The sequence below is a fragment of the Ursus americanus genome, chromosome 3 (assembly GCF_024610735.1).
Source record: "Ursus americanus isolate L20-20 chromosome 3, mUrsAme1.1.p, whole genome shotgun sequence".
NCBI classification, from domain to species: Eukaryota; Metazoa; Chordata; class Mammalia; order Carnivora; family Ursidae; genus Ursus; species Ursus americanus.
In genome coordinates, this window is record NC_142129.1 from 7,144,005 (window position 1) to 7,161,048 (window position 17,044).

The 17,044-nt window shown below is 45.3% G+C and overlaps 1 protein-coding gene across 1 annotated transcript in view; it reads right to left on the minus strand.

Moving 5' to 3' along the window:
• Positions 1-16,835, minus strand: part of ZNF398 (zinc finger protein 398) — a 31,379-nt gene extending 14,544 nt beyond the window's left edge. The window contains exons 1-4 of the mRNA XM_045792394.2: positions 16,521-16,835; positions 13,126-13,521; positions 6,465-6,591; positions 5,799-5,912 (exon numbers count right to left, since the gene is read on the minus strand). Coding sequence (XP_045648350.1) covers positions 5,799-5,912; positions 6,465-6,591; positions 13,126-13,521; positions 16,521-16,544 — 661 coding nt within the window. The 5' untranslated portion in view covers positions 16,545-16,835. The remainder of the gene's footprint in view (positions 1-5,798; positions 5,913-6,464; positions 6,592-13,125; positions 13,522-16,520) is intronic.
• Positions 16,836-17,044: the final 209 nt, after the last annotated feature.

Sequence of the window (17,044 nt, forward strand, 5' to 3'; positions counted from 1 at the left end):
AGCAGTACACAGAGATCTTTCTCATTCTTTTTTATAGCTGTACCATGTAGCGGTACCACTGTTTATTTGAGAGTGCCCTATTGATGGGTATTTGGATTCTTTCCAATCTTTTGTTACATTAGTCAGGAGCCAACCATAAAAGCTATGGAAGGGTAAAAAAGCAACCCAGTTCTCCAGAAATGTAAATGGCTGTTGCTATTAGAACCCACTGGGTAAGTATATCTTCACTGAACTTGGGAAATCCCAGGAAGCTAACCCTTCCTGTTGAATAATGATGCTAAAAGTTCCTCTGGTCATTTAACTAGATCAGTACAACTAACGAAATATCGATTTGATTAAATAAATGGGGCTTGGCACTATTGTCATAGAATGCACAGCATACTGTAGTGTCTGCTATCATTTGGTGGGAGTAGTGGCAGTAGAGTCTGAGGACCTTTTGAAAGTGAAATGAAGGAGCAGAAGACCCTGAACACTGTGATGGCCTGACACAGACACCTGCATGGTGACAGTATTTGGCAACTGCCGGCCAGGCCACCACAACAGCTCACACAGCACAGCCCTCACAGGCCTGAGGAGCCCCAATAGTGGATACTTACAGAAACCCGGAATGAAAGTAAAATCATGGGCTCATGCCAGCAGCAGGCTTTGGAGAAAGCCAGAGAATAGAGAAAAACTGAATACTAATCAGGTAGAAGGAAACGGAAAAATGCCAAGGTTCTAGGTTTGAGAGGAAGTTAGAAAAGCTGAGGGGTGCCTGGGTGGCTCAGTCAGTTGAGCTTCCGACTCTTGATTCTGGCTCAGGTCATGACCTCAGGATCATGAGATCAAGCCTTGCATAGGGCTCTGGGTTCAGCGGGGAGTCTGCTTGAGATTCTCTCCCTTTGCCCCTTATTCTGCTCGTGCTCTCTAAAATAAATAAAAATCATTAAAAAAATTAGAAAAACTGATTACAAGAAAATATGAAAATTCAATGTCTACACTGGTTGAATGTCATTTTAACTATGAGGAAATCTGATTGTGTGTGTGTGTGTGTTTTAAACAGGTAAGGACCCATGCTGTCTGAAAAGAAGCTGGAACCCTGAGGTTCTGGAATATGTACAAAGGTATAAACCAAGTTAAAATGGTGCTGAGATTAAGCAGACAACAAACAATACTTGACACATGAAACAACCATTGGTAAAAATATAAAAACTTTCTTTTGAAACTTTCTCTGAAACCGGTGTGGGACTAAAACTTACCAGGTGAATGTGTTAAGTATTGTGTAGTAAGTTAAACCTCTAAGTTTTATCACTGCCAGGATGATTCTTGTTCTCAACCAGGATAAACTAAAATAAAAGGATTATCATATTGGGAGGTGCCTTAATCACTGATTTTGTTTAGGTCACTGGACTAGAGTGAACAGGTGTAGACAGGGGATCATGGCGATGTACCCGCAACAATGACCATGAAGTCTCCCCACAACTGCAAGATTTAGAAATGAATTCGCTTTACTTCTAGGTCATTCTACAGTCTTGGCGTGAGTTCATGGCTTCTGAACCAAAAGAAAGGCAAAGATAATGGACTTCCAGTAATTATTCCATTTGAATTCCTGGGTCAAGTTTTTCTCCAAAGAATTCTAAAAACTTGGTAGTTCAATATTCAAACTATTAGTGACCATATAATGGCCACACACACACAGCTGGTCTGCTCTTGGCCCTAGTGATACAGTCAAAGAACGGCAGAAAATCTCAAGATTATATTTTTCTGTGTTCTCCCATTCACTACTACTCTCCACTAATTGTATGCAATTTTATCCAAGATACTAGGCATCAATAACTATTCCCTAGGGAGATATGATAATTTTTCTTTCCCTTCATTGGATTCAGATGATGGGCATAGAGACAGAATGTAAAATTAATTCCAAGATATTTGGACATAAAAAGGAAGGGGTGACACATGGTACCATTACTATCCTCATATCCATTCTACCCATTCTACCCATATATTTAATTATAATGCGTAGCTCTTCTAAAGCTCCAAAATGAAATACAATAATAAATTATGGGCTTTATGTTTTAAGAAATATGGACAAAATCCAAATGTATTTTAGAAAATTGAGGTTTCTAAAAGTACATCAATATTCCAATATAAACACACTGGACTAACAACGAATTACACTGTATGTGAAAATTGATTTTTAAAACTATGATGTTATTTTAGAGAAGAGAAGCTGCTTGCTGAAAAGCAAAAAAAAAAAAAAACTTTGGGTATAGAGATTACTTAATTAAAAAACAACTCTAAATGAAGAATAATCTATCAAAAAGATATTTTATTAGTTATATCACTAAAGTGGCCTAGAATTAGTACCTCTGCCTAGTATTTGTGTGGAACAATCTGTTACGAACCCTAATAAGCAGACAGTTTACTACTATTCTCTAGTGAAAGGAATTGGGATTTTTTTTGCGTGTATTAGGAGAAAGAAAATCTGAGAGGCAGCCTGAGACTGCCTGCTGTCAGAAGGGCCAGCCAGCAAGGTTTACATCCCTATGCTGACAGAAATCTTCTCCTCGATGTTAGGAGTGCTTCACCAGGCCTAAACCGTTTGTGCAGTGTAGTGAATGCTGAACGTCTGTCTTCCTTCCAGGAGTCTAGAATTTTGGTATGTGTGAGGCAGAGGATGCCTACGTGACCAGCTCACAGCGAAACCCCTGGATGCTGAGTCTCTAATGAGCTTCTCTGGGAGGCAACACTCTGCACATGTTGTCACAACTCATTGCTGGAGGAACAGCATGTGTCCTGTGAGACTTTACAGCAAGAGGACTCTGGAAGGTTGCCCCTCGTTCCCTCCAGACTTTGCCCTGTGCGCCTTTTATCTTTGCTGGTTTTGCTCTGTATCCTTTTGCTGTAATAAACCTTAACCCCAAGCAAGACTTTATGCTGAATCCTGTGTGTCCTCCTACTGAAGGACAGAACCTGGGGGTGGCCTTGGGGACCCCCAGCACAGCCTAGAGCATGTCTCTGTGTGTGTGTGTGTGTGTGTGTGTGTGTGTGTGTATTTTCTTAAGATTCTATTTATTTAAGAGAGAGAGAGCGCGTGCGCACGCGCACATGAGTGGGGGGAGGGGCAGAGGAAGAGGGAGAAGCAGGCTCTCTGCTGAGTGCAGAGCCAAACTTGGGTTTTGATCCCTGGACCCCGAGTTCATAACCTAAGCCAAAGTCAGACACTTAACCAACTGAGCCACCCAGGTGCTCCTGGAGTATATATATATATATTTTAAAGATTTTATTTATTTTTGTGACAGAGAGACAGCCAACGAGAGAGGGAACACAGCAGGGGAGCGGGAGAGGAAGAAGGAGGCTCCCAGCGGAGGAGCCTGATGTGGGACTCGATCCCAGAACGCCGGGATCACGCCCTGAGCTGAAGGCAGATGCTTAACGACTGCGCTACCCAGGCGCCCCTCCTGGAGTATATTTTTAAAGGCAACAAGTACTGAGGTGCCTGGGTAGCACAGTCTGTTAAGTGATCAACTCTTGATTTTGGCTCAGGTCATGATTTCAGGGTCATGAGATCAAGCCCTGTGTTGGGCTCCGCACTCAGTGGGGAGTCTGCTTGAGATTTTCTCTCTCCTTCTACCCCTGTCCCCCACTCACACATGCTCTCTCAAATAAATAAATAAATCTTAAAAAAAAAAATACGCATGCCTGGGTGGCTCATTGAGTTAGGTATCTGACTCTCGATTTTGGCTTAGATCATGATCTTGGAGTCATGGGATTGAGCCCTACAGCGGGCTTCTTGCTCAGCGCAGTCTGCTTGTCCCTCTTCCTCTGCTCCTCCCCCTACTCTCTCTCTCAAATAAATAAATAAATAAATAAAATTTTAAAAATGCTATATATTGATCAGTCCAAATCATCTGAATCCTATACTCAAGTTCTAGTAAATATCTAGGTCGATAATCAGCAACGTAAGCTAAAACTACACAGAATCAAACCAAAGCATTAAAGAAATTCAATGCCTACACTGCTTGTTTTAATTTTATGTGAACATGTATTAACATATTTGGTTGACCACCCACAAATGGAGTCTCAAAAACCATGGTAAAAATGAACTGACAAGATGGCAGCTAAATGAAACTTTCATATATCATTACAAAACCAAGTTACTTACATCTCTGCCATGTGTCCCCAAAAGTGAATGACACACTAATTTATACTAGCTGAAAACTATGTCAGATAACTAATAACGTAAACTAAGGAGTAATTTCCAATAATTACTGTAATCAAGTCACCCATCTTTCTGATATGATTTTAGATTTACTGTTTATATCCATGATATAAAGTTAATCAAGTTCACCTGTTACATTGCTTAATACAATCACCCACACATTCCTTTTTTTTTTTTTTAATTTTATTTATTCATTAGAGAAAGAGAGAGCACAAGCAGGGGGAACAGCAGGCAGAGGGAGAGACAGAAGCAGGCTCCCTCCCTGCTGAGCAGGGAGCCCGACATGGGGCTCGATTCCAGGACCCTGGGATCATGACCGGAGCCAAAGGCAGACACTTAACTGACTGAGCCATATTCTTAATAATATGTATGGGGGCGCCTGGGTGGCTCAGTCAGTTAAGCATCTGCCTTTGGCTCAGGTCATGATCCCGGGGTCCTGGGATCAAGCCCCAAGTCAGGCTCCCTGCTTTGCGGGGAGCCTGCTTCTCCCTCTCCCTTGCTGCTCCCCCTGCTTATGCTTGCTCTCTCTCTCTGTCAAATAAATAAATTTTAAAAATCTTAAAAAAAAAATGTGTGTGACAGATAACATGCATTCCTCAAAAGTCAGAGAATGTTAAGTAAATTGTATGTAAACTGTATGTAGTTAATTGTATGTAAAATTTGCCTCAAAAGAAAAAAATATCAAACTCTAGGTTAATGATATTCATACTGAACTATTTATAGGGGAAATGTATTAATGTCTTTATTGATTTGGAAATACATTGAAAATAGTATGGATTGATAGGGACGCAGAGATGGATAAATATGGGCTATCGAAGTAGAGTAAATTATTAGTGGTAGACTCTAGGTAGTAGGTATCTAGGTATTCACTGTAAAATTATTTCAACTTTTCTCTCTGGAAATTTTTGTAATAAAATGTTAGGAAAAAAAGCATATGGGAGAGGGGAGTAGGCTGTAGGAAAAGTTCATCTGATAGAGATGTCTGAAGGGTGAACTTTCTGTGAGCTTTCTATCCAGCAAAGAACAAAATGATGAGCTTTTTCTGAGAGCAGAGGTGGGACTTGAGAGAAATAATACAACTGGACTTGGGTGAGCAGTTTTTCCCACACAGTATCAAGTAGCTACCAACCAAATAAACTAGGGAGAGTTCACTAATGCTGGCTGGCTCCCAAACCAGGCAAAGTCCGCTTGGCCCAGGTGGACATCCTTGGGCTCCACTGGTTCAGTGCAGACTCCCAGCCCGCCCCCAGCATTTCTGAACAGCTGGGTGTACATTCACTGAAGCCACTTTCCTTCATATGAGCATAACTGCTTCCCCTGCCATCTAAGGACATATTTATTTTACTAAATAATTCTCAGAACTTTGTCATGGAATACCATTAACAGCCGTCAGAGGCATGGTACTGATGGAAGAAGGCAAAGGACCAGCAATCTCTAAGTGCTCTCTCCTATTTAAATGCCTGAAGATCCATTCATGGTCTAGCTGCTTTAGCATGGAGAGGCTCTGGAAGCCCCAATCCCTGCTTACTCGGTTCTGAGCCGCTGTCTCCGACCAGGAAAGGGAGATAAGGAGTGGATAATCTCTTCTGCTACTTACCTTCGCTGGGGTCTGTGGGAATCTCACTTTCCTCTGGTCCTGTCTGCTCCTCTGTATTATGTTCTCCTTCTGGCTGAATCTGAGATAAGACATCGGGTTGATTCATGGCATAATCTAGGAGAGGAAGAAGGGAAAGGGGGGATGACCAAGAGATCAATGAGGATGACAATGAATTGCCATTAAGGCTGAGCTGTAGGCTTTGAGGTCCACAGTCCCAGGGGATTTCTTTCAGAATTTTTATCATTGGCCCCATCCATTCACCTCTTGTACGGATGCTGTCTCTTTGGAAAGCATGTAAGAAGAGAGGGAACATGTGGGAAAGGCACGCGTGCCACGTTAGCACTGCCTGCCTGCTACCTTCACCGAGGGACAGGGACAGCGTGCCTCAAGGTGCAGAACAAGGCCCTTTCAAAGTGAAGGACACCCATGGAAACCACCCCGCTGGCACAGCCAGAACCCTTAGCTGCATTCTCCGTCCTGCAAATTGGCAGAAGAAGAGATTACGATTTCCCATTAAGCAAGGGCAAATTGGAAATCTTTGGCTCGCGACCAGAATGTGAAGTGTGTGAGGAGAGTGAAAATGAGGACTGCTGGAGGACAAGGGACTGTTCGAAGCCCCGTTGGAGCTGCGGTCGCCTCATTCAAAAGGTGACAGCTTGGCCTCACCCATGGAGATGAGAGACTCGTAGTTGCCCTTCATGATGTTCTTGTAAAGTTCCTTTTGCCATTCTTCCAATTTTTCCCACTCCGGAGTGGAAAAGTAGATGGAGATATCATCAAATGTCACAGGCACCTGAAATTGTAATCACGCTGGGGTTAGTCCCTCCTGCTGCAATTCAGTCATGCAGGAGATCTTACCGAGAGCCCACTTGTCACAAAAAGCTGTGTGAGTTGCTGGAAAGATACAGGAAAAACTGAAGGCACAGATCCAACCTCCAGGAGTTGAAGACATTTTCAAGGAGAAAGGTAATAAACTTTAGGGCTCTGAGTTTTGGGAGGTTAGAGGATATTACTTGTAAACTGTCCCTCATAGAGATAGGCACAAACGCAAAGCAGTATTTAATTCACACAACATATTCTGAATGTCCACTAAGTACAAGGCTTATCCTAATCATCAAGATTATAAAAAAACGGTTTCTGTCCCAAATAAGCATATGGTTATATTCAAATTAAAGCCATGGGCCAGAACTTTTGTGTACTGAGCTATAATGGGGCTGGGATGAGTCTATACAATACTATGAGACAACTGGCTTATATTTTCCAACTGCTTCATTTGTGGAATTTCTTTTACCCCCAACTAGAAATTTTGTTCTTAGGGACTAGAACTATAATTCCTCGTTTTACACTTTGCTCAGCATCTAAAGCCAGGATGGGGACAAGTATAGATACTCAATAGCATACTTTCATCTAACATCACTACACAAGAGATTTGTGATATGTTACAAGAGAAACACACATGATAAAATAATGATAAAAATAAAGGATCAGGATGGGCTTCTGGTTCAAGACTATGAACTAACCACATATGTATTTCCCTTCCCTCCTAGAGTTCTACTGAAATGACAGTAAGTAAGATCAGCAGGGACTAAATCTAAAGCAGTGCCAAGAATGGGGAGAAGCCATCCCTGGACCAGAGTTTTTGATGAGCTTCTCACTGAGACACAGAGGACGGCCATGTGCTGGGGCTCACGGTGCGTGAGGAAGCTGCAGCTCTGTGACCACGCACAGGAGGGACTACAGCTGAGGAATCCAGAGAATTCCAAGCTCAAAGCTGGCAGAGACACGGAGTAGGAATTAAGGGGATTATAGACTGCAGTTTGAAGGTTTGTCTTCGGAATAGCAGGGATCCCCCCACTGCTATCTCAGCAGCCCTGGTAGAGCGACCGAGCAGTAGCGCTGACCCCAAAGCTGACACCACAGACATCACCTCTAAAGAAATGGAACAGCCTCCCTGGAGACAGCATGCAGTCCCAGCGTGGGTGTTGACAACACAGCACTGCCTTACTCCTAGTCTCTGGGTGGTCCCTACACTCCTTATTTGCTCCTTGCCACAGCACCTCAAAGTGAAGCCCACCCAGATCTAGCATCAGTGGAGACAGCTCTCTCCTGTAAAGGAAAGATCTTTTGGCTAAAGACTCACATGGCGGTGCCTGGGTGGCTCAGTCGGTTAAGCGTCTGCCTTCGGCTCAGGTCATGATCCCAGGGTCCTGGGATGGAGTCCCACATCAGGCTCCCTGCTCATGGGGAATCTGCTCCTCCCTCTCCCTCTGCCCCCCTCCATGTGTGTGCTCGTGCATGTACTCTATCTCTCTAATAAATAAATAAAATCTTAAAAAAAAAACAACCCTTTTAAATAGACTCACATGGTGGCAGAGAAAACAGGCCAGCTTCCTATGATTAATCTATTAATCAGTCAAATCCTTCACTTATGAATATATAACCTAGCATTACTCAATATTAAAAAAAAATTACAGCACCAGGATGAACAAACATTACAAACTATCCTAGAAGGCAAAAAAAACCACAAACAATGAACTAACAAATCAACCAAACCTCTAATACATATTTCCAGGGACATTCAGATATTGCATCCATTTAAAAAAATTCAGGCTGCTTCAAAAAAAGAAGCTAGAAATAAAATATTCTTTTTTTTTTATTTTGTTATGTTAGTCACCATACAGTACATCATTAGTTTTTGATGTAGTGTTCCATGATTGTCTGCATAGACCACCCAGTGCTCCATGCGATACATGCCCTCCTTAATAGCCATCACAGGGCTAGCCCATCCCCCTACTCCCCTCCCATCTAAAACCCCGTTTGTTGCCCGGAGTCCATAGTCTCTCACAGTCCAGAAATAAATATTCTTGAAAATTAAATTGTTTAAAAATGAGAAAGGCTGGAAAGAAAGGTCAGGGAACTCTAAAAAGGTGAATAACAAGAAGGGAAAGTTAGAGACAAAGATGATGATCCATCTTTCCAAAAAGAACAGGAGAAATGGGGATGAAATATTATAAAAATAGAATTATGGAAGAAAAGTTCCCAGAGCTGGAAAGACACCCATTTTCTGGCTGAAAGATCATACCAAGTGCCTGACACAAATATTAAAAGACCTAAATCCAGACACAACCTCAACAAATTTTAGAAAAACAAGAACAAATGGAAGATGAAAACTTTTAGGGAGAAGAAAACAGATTTCTTACAAATGGATTTGGTATTTATTTGGAATACCGAGATATTAATTTGGAATTGATCTGGCACTAAGGTTTTCATCAATGGCATTTGATGTTATGAGACAAAGGACCAATGCATTTAAAATTCTGAGAGAAACAGAATATTATTTAGCCTTAAAAAGGAAATGCTGACACTCTATAACCTGGGTGAACCTGGAAGGTGTTACGCTGAGTGAAATAAACCAGTCACAAAAGGACAAATTGTGTATGATTTCACTTATAAGAGGTCCCCAGAATAGTCAAATTCACAGAGACAGAAAGTAGAAGGGTGGGTGCCAGGGGCTGGGGCAGGAGGGCTGGGGTTAGTGTTTAATGGGGACAGAGTTTCAGTTTGGCAAGTTCTAGAGATGGCCAGTGCTGATGGTCGCACAGTCATGTGAATGTACTTCATGCCACTAAACTACATTAAACGTGGCTAAAATGGTACGTTTTATGTTGCATTTACTTTACCACGATTTTTTAAAAAAGATTTTATTTATTTATTTGTGAGAGAGAGAGCAGGAGCAGTGGGGGGGAGACAGAGGGAGAGGGAGAAGCAGACTCCCCACTGAGCAGGGAGCCCAATGTGGGGCTCGATCTCAGGACCTTGAGATCATGACCTCAGCCAAACTCAGATGCTTAACCAACTGAGCCACCCAGGAGCCTCTATTTTACCACAATTTAAAAAACCGAAACCAAGAAGAAAACTGTGGGAAAATTATTCTGAACTTGGTCCTCAAAAGTAAGGACAGAATAAGAGCATTTTCAACAAAGCAAAGATACAAATTTTACTTCCCATATTTAAAGCTTATAAATCTTCAGTATATTCTAATTTCATGAAGAAATCATTAAGAAAAATCACGTTATTTTATATATGATTTTGGAATTTAAGATGGAGAGTTTATATTTTTTAAAAATATTTCATTTATTTGGGGGGGAGGGGCAGAGGGAGAGGGAGAATCCCAAGCGGACGCCCCACTGAGCATGGACCCTGACATGGGGCTCCATCTCACAACCCTGAGATCATGGCCTGAGCCAAAACCGAGTCGTGCGCCACTCAGGTGCCCCAAGAGTTTAAATGTTATCCATTTATCCAGATAAGACAATGGATACACACTTTAACTTACCTTTTCTGCTAATCTTATGGCAAATACTAAGTCTAAATTATCCCACAGAACTCCGGGAGAGGCTGCAGACACAAGTGAAACACACTGGGGAAGGTTCTCTGTCAGATGCGGACTGATGTCCCTCCGTGCAAACCTGGACAGAGGCGTCAGTCATCATTCTCTCTTCACACTCACTCTTCCCACTCACTCTTCAACCCGCCCCCTTGCAGATTTCTACACCCCCCCACCCCATACACATGCATGGGGCCAAGAGAACTCTTGGCAAAGTCACTGGCTAGATCTGTATTGCTAAATCATATTCTGTCCTCATCTTTCTAGACCTCTCTGTAACATGCAACCCAAACAACAGCTCTCTCCTTGAATGCCTTTTGTCCTTGTCCTGTGACCCCACATAGTGCCCCCTCTTGTTCCCACTTCTCTGGCCACTCCTTTGCAGCCTCTTTTGCTGGCTCTGCCTGCTCCGGGAGCATGGTCCTTGGACTTTCTCTGGCTTCTCCACTTTCTCTGAGGCAATCAATTCCAGTCTCATGACTTACAATATGATCTGTGCACCAGTGACTGCCAAATATTTCTCATCTTTGAGCCGTGGAGACCACTTAACATCTCTCCTGAATGTGTCACGGGCATCCCAAACCTAATACCGCCAAAAGAGAAGTCCTCATTCCTTCCCACTCCTCAACACATTCCCCATCCCAGTAAATGCCACCACCATCCATCTGGTTCTTCAAGCCAGAAGCCCAAGAGTCAGTAAACCTAAGGTGGGTTAAGAGCATATGCTCTGGAGCCAGCTGGGTTATGATATCACTCTATTATTTGTATTTCCTCACTATATGATCTTGGGCAAGTTAGGGTTCTTTTTTTTTTTTTTAAGTTTATTTTAAAGATTTTATTTATTTGACAGAGAGAGCGAGCATAAGCAGGGGGAGTGGCAGGCAGAAGGTGAGGGAGAAGCAGGCTCCCTGTGGGCAGGGAGCCTGACGTGGGGCTCAATCCTCCTGACCTGAGCTGAAGGCAGACGCTTAACCAACTGAGCCACCAGGCGCCCCTAGGGTTCTTATGAAAATAACTAAAGCACTTAGAACAACAAGTTCTAAGTGCGTTATCATACAGTAAATTTACAATGATCATTGTTCTTCGTTCCTGACTCCCTAATTCCCATCAGTGACTCCTACTCATCAATTCCACCAAACGTCCTGAATCTGCCCACTGTCTGTCTCCACCACTGCTACCCTTACCCAAGCTACTCTCATCCCTCCCACTGTTACAGCTGCCTACTGTTTCTCCCTGCTTCTGTTACAACCTTGACCCATCCTCCACAGAGCAGCCAAAGCAATTCGTTCAAAATATAAACCAGATATAACTCCTCTGCTTAAAACCCTCAATTTCGGGGCGCCTGGGTGGCTCAGTCGTTAAGCATCTGCCTTCGGCTCAGGGCATGATCCCAGGGTCCTGGGATCGAGCCTCACATTCCTCTGCTGGGAGCCTGCTTCTTCCTCTCCCACTCCCCCTGCCTGTGTTCCCTCTCTCGCTGGCTGTCTCTCTCTGTTAAATAAATAAATAAAATCTTTAAAAAAAACAAAAAACCCCTCAATTTCTCTCCATTATGCCCCAAATAAAACCAATTCCTTACCTTGGTCTCCAGACCCCTATATCAGTGACTCACAGCCCCAGTTGCATATTAGACTCCACTATGGAGCGGTAAGATTTATGCTGGGGGGCCTAGGTGGCTCAGTTGGTTAAGCATCTGCCTTCAGCTCAGGTCATGATCCCAGAGTCCCGGGATCAAGCCCTGCACTGGGTTCCCTGCTCAGCAGGGAGTCCGTTTCTCCCCCAGTCCCGCCCCCCCCACCTCATGCTTTGGTGTACACTCTGAAATAAATAAATAAAATCTTTAAAAAAAAAAAGAAATTAATGTTTAGGCCCCATCCGGGACCCACTAAATCAGAATCCCTATCTGTGATGCCCCAAAATGTAAAAAGTCAGGGCTGAAAAACACTGCCCTGAAGACCTGACCCCTACCCACTTCTCCAGGCATATGCCTATCTCTTCACTGCACACCAGCTAATGGGCCTTTTCCCCTGCCCTGAGTGCTCCACGTTTGTTTGAGTCTTCAGGACTTTGCACTGGGGATTCTCTCTGCCTAGAAAGCTCTTTCTCAGATCTTCTCACAGCTGGGTCCTTCCTGTCATTCAGTCTCAGCCTAAGTATTAGCGTCTTTATGATAGCTTCTCTGAAATCCCATCTAAAATAAATCACCAAATAGCACTTTTATTTTTATCTACACACTTAAATGGATTTATTTTCTTGTTCATTTATATTATCTTTCTCCACTAAGACTCAAGCTCCAGGGAAGCTTATATGAATTGTTCAGTGTTGTGCTTTCAGGATATAGATATGGAGCAAACAGTATGCGCTCCAGGAAACTAGCTGCCTCAAGGCTGTATTCCATAGCTTAAGAACGATATTTATTTTCTTTCGGTTTACGGGCTACTCCCTCCAGCAGGGCCGGTCCCTAGTACCACAGCACACTTCTATAAAGGATGCTGAAGGACAGGATCATGTCAACCCTAGATCTACAGAGCCCCAAACCCTTCTGTTAACCACTTATTCTACAGCTCTTCCCTTGCCCTCCTCTTTTTCACCAGAACTACCAACAGACTTAACAGGCTGATTTAAATGATACTTAATTTAGTTTCCACACCAAGATGGAGGCAAGCAGGTTAACAAAGAAAAAAGTGACTCAGAGGTAAAGGGCAGGAAAAAGCATAAGAGGAAAAAAAAATCTACCTGCCAGGTATCAACTCTGAACTGGAAAGAGTTTTCCAATCTTAAGTTTGACACTTCAGTCATCGCTAAATTGAACATGAAATGCTTCCCAAATGGATAAATAAAAAACACCTTCATCTTTCCTTTAGCCTGATTGGCGAACACTGTCCCTTCCTCATCTAAGGACTAGTGGCACCACTCTCCATCTAGAAGTGAGGGCCTTACCTTTGGGATATCGCCTTTAACGCCCGGGGGCAGGCGCAGGATCCAGAAGTTCCTGTTTCTCAGCAGGTTCTCCAAGTTCTCCAGCCGCCTCTGCAGCAGCCCGTACTCCTGCAGCAGGGTCCCCAGCACGGCCCACTTGCCCTCCAGCTGGTTCCCCAGATCAGCCACTGTCTTTTCACAGCTGGCTAGCTTCTTCTCTGCTGTCCCCGCCCGTCCTTCTAGGTGTAGGAGTCGCCGGCTGTGGACCTCCACCTTTCTCTCTATAGCCTGCACGGCTGCCACCACTGTCCACAGGGAGATGGCTGCAGTCTGCAGGTGCGCCTCGTTTGCTGCTGGGGGCGTGGGAAGAGGAAGGGGCTGCAGGGATGTAAGGCATTCAGAGTCCCATTCAGAAGTCTATATGCAGTGGAGAGATGAGACAAGACATTGAGTGTTGGAAGGAGCCCTAACCCAAACTAAAATAAAAGGACTGCTTAACTGATTAACCAGCTGAGATGACTCTAACTAGAGTTTTCATACTGCCCGCATTAAGCTTCATCTTTGTGGAGCTCATCAGCATCCAAAGCCAAGAGAATTGCTTTGGTGGTTCAGAGATGAATTAAGACAGTGAATGAGTGAGACTGGATCAAGAACTAACTTGGCATATTCCCTGGGATGCTAGGGCCCTGGAGCCAACTGTCCAGAGGCTCAGGTTGCTGCTGTCCCCTCTATTTCTGGAAAAGGCCTAAGTGCACCAGATCTTTCCAGGTTTCACTGAACTCACTGCCCTCTGATAAACACTTTATTGACATACGCTTTGGCCCTGTCCACCACCTTGTCACAAACCACAACCATACCAATCAGTAATAGCAAATTAAAGCTGAGAATGTTGAGCACGGAGAAAACACGATGGCTACTGTCAAATATTTGATGGCTATAAAACAGAAGGCAGAACAGCCTTAATATTATACTGCATATACTCCAGAGGGCAAAACTAGAACATGGAATTTTCAGGCAGGCAAATTCTGTCCTATATACATAATTTTTGAAACTAGATCTCTCCAAGAAAATAACAGGCTGCCTCATCACTGAAAATGCTGTGAAACAAAAGTGTATTAAAAAAAAAAATTCTGACAACAAATAGGAGGTTGGACCAGAATGACCTCTACAAAGCCTTCCAACTCCATGAATCTGATAATGCCCTCCCTGGCCACAACCTCCCATTTCTCCAGCTCACCTGCTACTTGCTCTGCAATCCTACTAAACCCCTCACCATGTTTTCTGCTCCTGGCTTACCAGCCTGTTCCAGGCTTTGTTTTCTTCCTCAGTTGATCATTTCAACCACCTTCAACCCCTTTCTGTCTCTCTGCCTCACCAGCTCCAGCTTTGAATCCATCTAATTGTTCTTTCTCTCTTCCTGTAAGCAAGCTGGGAAACCCTACTAAAGGAAGTCACACAACAGGGAAAACTGGTGTCACCACACAGCGATGGTTTCTAAGCAAAGCAGGAATTCAATGCTGCCTGGTGCCCTCCATGCTTCTCTTCCCATTCCATAAAGTGGCCACTACAGACCCCCAGCACACTCCTTAAAGTTTTAGTACAGCGCTTCTCAAACTAATGTGCATAAGAATCATCTGGAGATCTTGTTAAAATGCAGACTTTGATTCAGTAGGTCTGGGAGGAAAATTGCGATTCTGCATTTTGATGCTGATGCTGCTGGTGCAGGGAGCACGTGTGGAGCACTGACTCTTGTCCACTGCAGGCCACCTCAATCTCAGGGGACAACATGGCCTCCTACTCTGATAAGAAAATTAGAGTAATGAGACTGAAACTCTCTTTTGACTTTCTCCTTTTTTTCCCCACACCCCCTCCCACTTCAGACTCATCAGTAGCTTAATCCATGCTTTCTCCCTTCCCACAGGAAAAAGTTTCATCCTATTTAAAACTAATCTCTCCACTTAGGCTGTGAATGCCAACTTCTTCCACATTTTTAGAGATATTGTTCTTTTCTCTTTATGGTATTTCAATCTCTCCCGAATCTTCTAAGATAGACCTGCACTTCTCAATATGGTAGCCACATGTGGTTACTGAGCACTTGAAATGTGGTTATTTTGATTGGGATGTGCCATAAGTATAAAATACGTACCAGATTTTGCACACGCAGTATGGGGAAAAATGTAAAACTTCATTAAGTTCTTAATATTGGTTATATTATTAATATTCATTATATAACAAATTATACTGAAATATTGTGTATGCATTGGGTTAAATAAAATATACTAAAATTAATTTCATCGATTTGTTACTTTTTGAATGTGACTACTAGAAAATTTAAAGTTAAATTTGTAGTTTCCACTATATTTCTTAGATAGGGTTGGCACAGAGACATAATCATCTCTACCACACTAAAAAAATATATATATCGGAAAAAGGAAAATAAGTCTTAGGGCAGAGACTGCATTCCCCTCTGCCCTACTCCCCACCCTACTGCTACTGTTCTCTCTTTTCCTTCCCTTCTCACTTTCCAGGCACTCCTCAATTGCTCATTCTGGCCCTGACCCATAAAACGGCACTCCTTGGGGTGACTAAAGGCTTCTTAGCTGACAAACCAAGGCATGTTTCAATCCTAGGTTACTGGACCCGTCCCCGTTCGTCCTACGTGGCTCTTGTGCGCAGGGACTCTCTTGGTCATCTCTGCAGCTATAGCAACTGGGAGAGGGCTTGGCACGCCGCGGGTCTGCGGTAAACACCGGCGGAATGAATAAACACATATAAGCTTATCCCACCCTCGGAACCCGCACCAGTCCGTCATTCAGCAGCCCTGACCGAGGGCCTCCTGCGTAGCGGGCATTGTCAGATACTGGGCACTGGGGATCCCTGCGCTCACGCAGTCCTTCCTCCCGCCTCGCTGTTACCGTCACCGCCGCCTCTGCGGTTGTGCGAGGCTCAGGTGGACGCACCGAAGGTGATTTTGTGCGGACGGCTCCCGGAGCCGAGAATGGCTGATGCAAAACCCAAACCGAGCGTACTGCCCGAAGTCTGGCGGGCTGTAGGGGGGCTGACACCAAGCGGCAGGAGCCCCTCTTCACTCAGTCCTCTTTCATTAGCGGAAGAGGCGCTCTCCGCCACAAACGTCCAAATGGGAAGGGGGAGCCTGGGCCTCGCACCCAAGGCGCGGGGACTTCGCGATGGGGGAGGGGGCGCGCCCTCCCAGACCCGAGCTCGGCGTGGGCGTCTCACCCGGCGCCTCAGGCCCCTCCCCGCCAGCGGGACCCCGGTAGCGCCCGTGCTCCGGGGCCCGGCGCCTGACAGGCCGGGCGTCCCGTCCTGCCCCGCTCCCTCGGGTCCGCGGCGCAGAGCCCTAGGCGCCCAGACCGTCCCGGGCTCGCGGCGCTCGGCGCGCGGGCCGACCTTACCGGAGCCGGGGCCGCCTCAGCCATGGCCCTGCGCTGTGTCCGACCCGGCCCGGAGTCACCGGAGTCGCTGCCGCCGCTGCCGCCGCGCGGTCCCACACAGGCCGGCCCCCGGCCTCTCCGCAGGCGGCGCCCGCCCGGCCCTGCCTTCCCAGCCCGGGCTCGCGCGGCTGCTTGGGACGCGGGGACGCAGCGGAGGCACGGCGGCCGGCCAACGAAGCTGGGTGGCGGGCAGGCTCAGCGGCGCTCGGCCCGCAGCGGCCCCTCAGCTGGCGCTTTGTGGGCACCGAGCGCACCTTGGGAACGGCTCCGGCCTAGACGCGCCGCCCGCCCGCCGCCGCCGCAGCGCGCCCCCTGCCGGCCCCGGCGGCCACTTCCGCCCCGGCGGTGCTCGTGCGGCGCCCGAGGGTTGTTTTCTCGCTTACCCCCCGAGGCTTTCATAAAGAAGAGCTCAGGGCCCAGCCCCAAACCCGGGCTCTTTCTGGGGAGCGCTTTTCTTCCTGAAGGCCCAGTTAGTAGGCACCGCC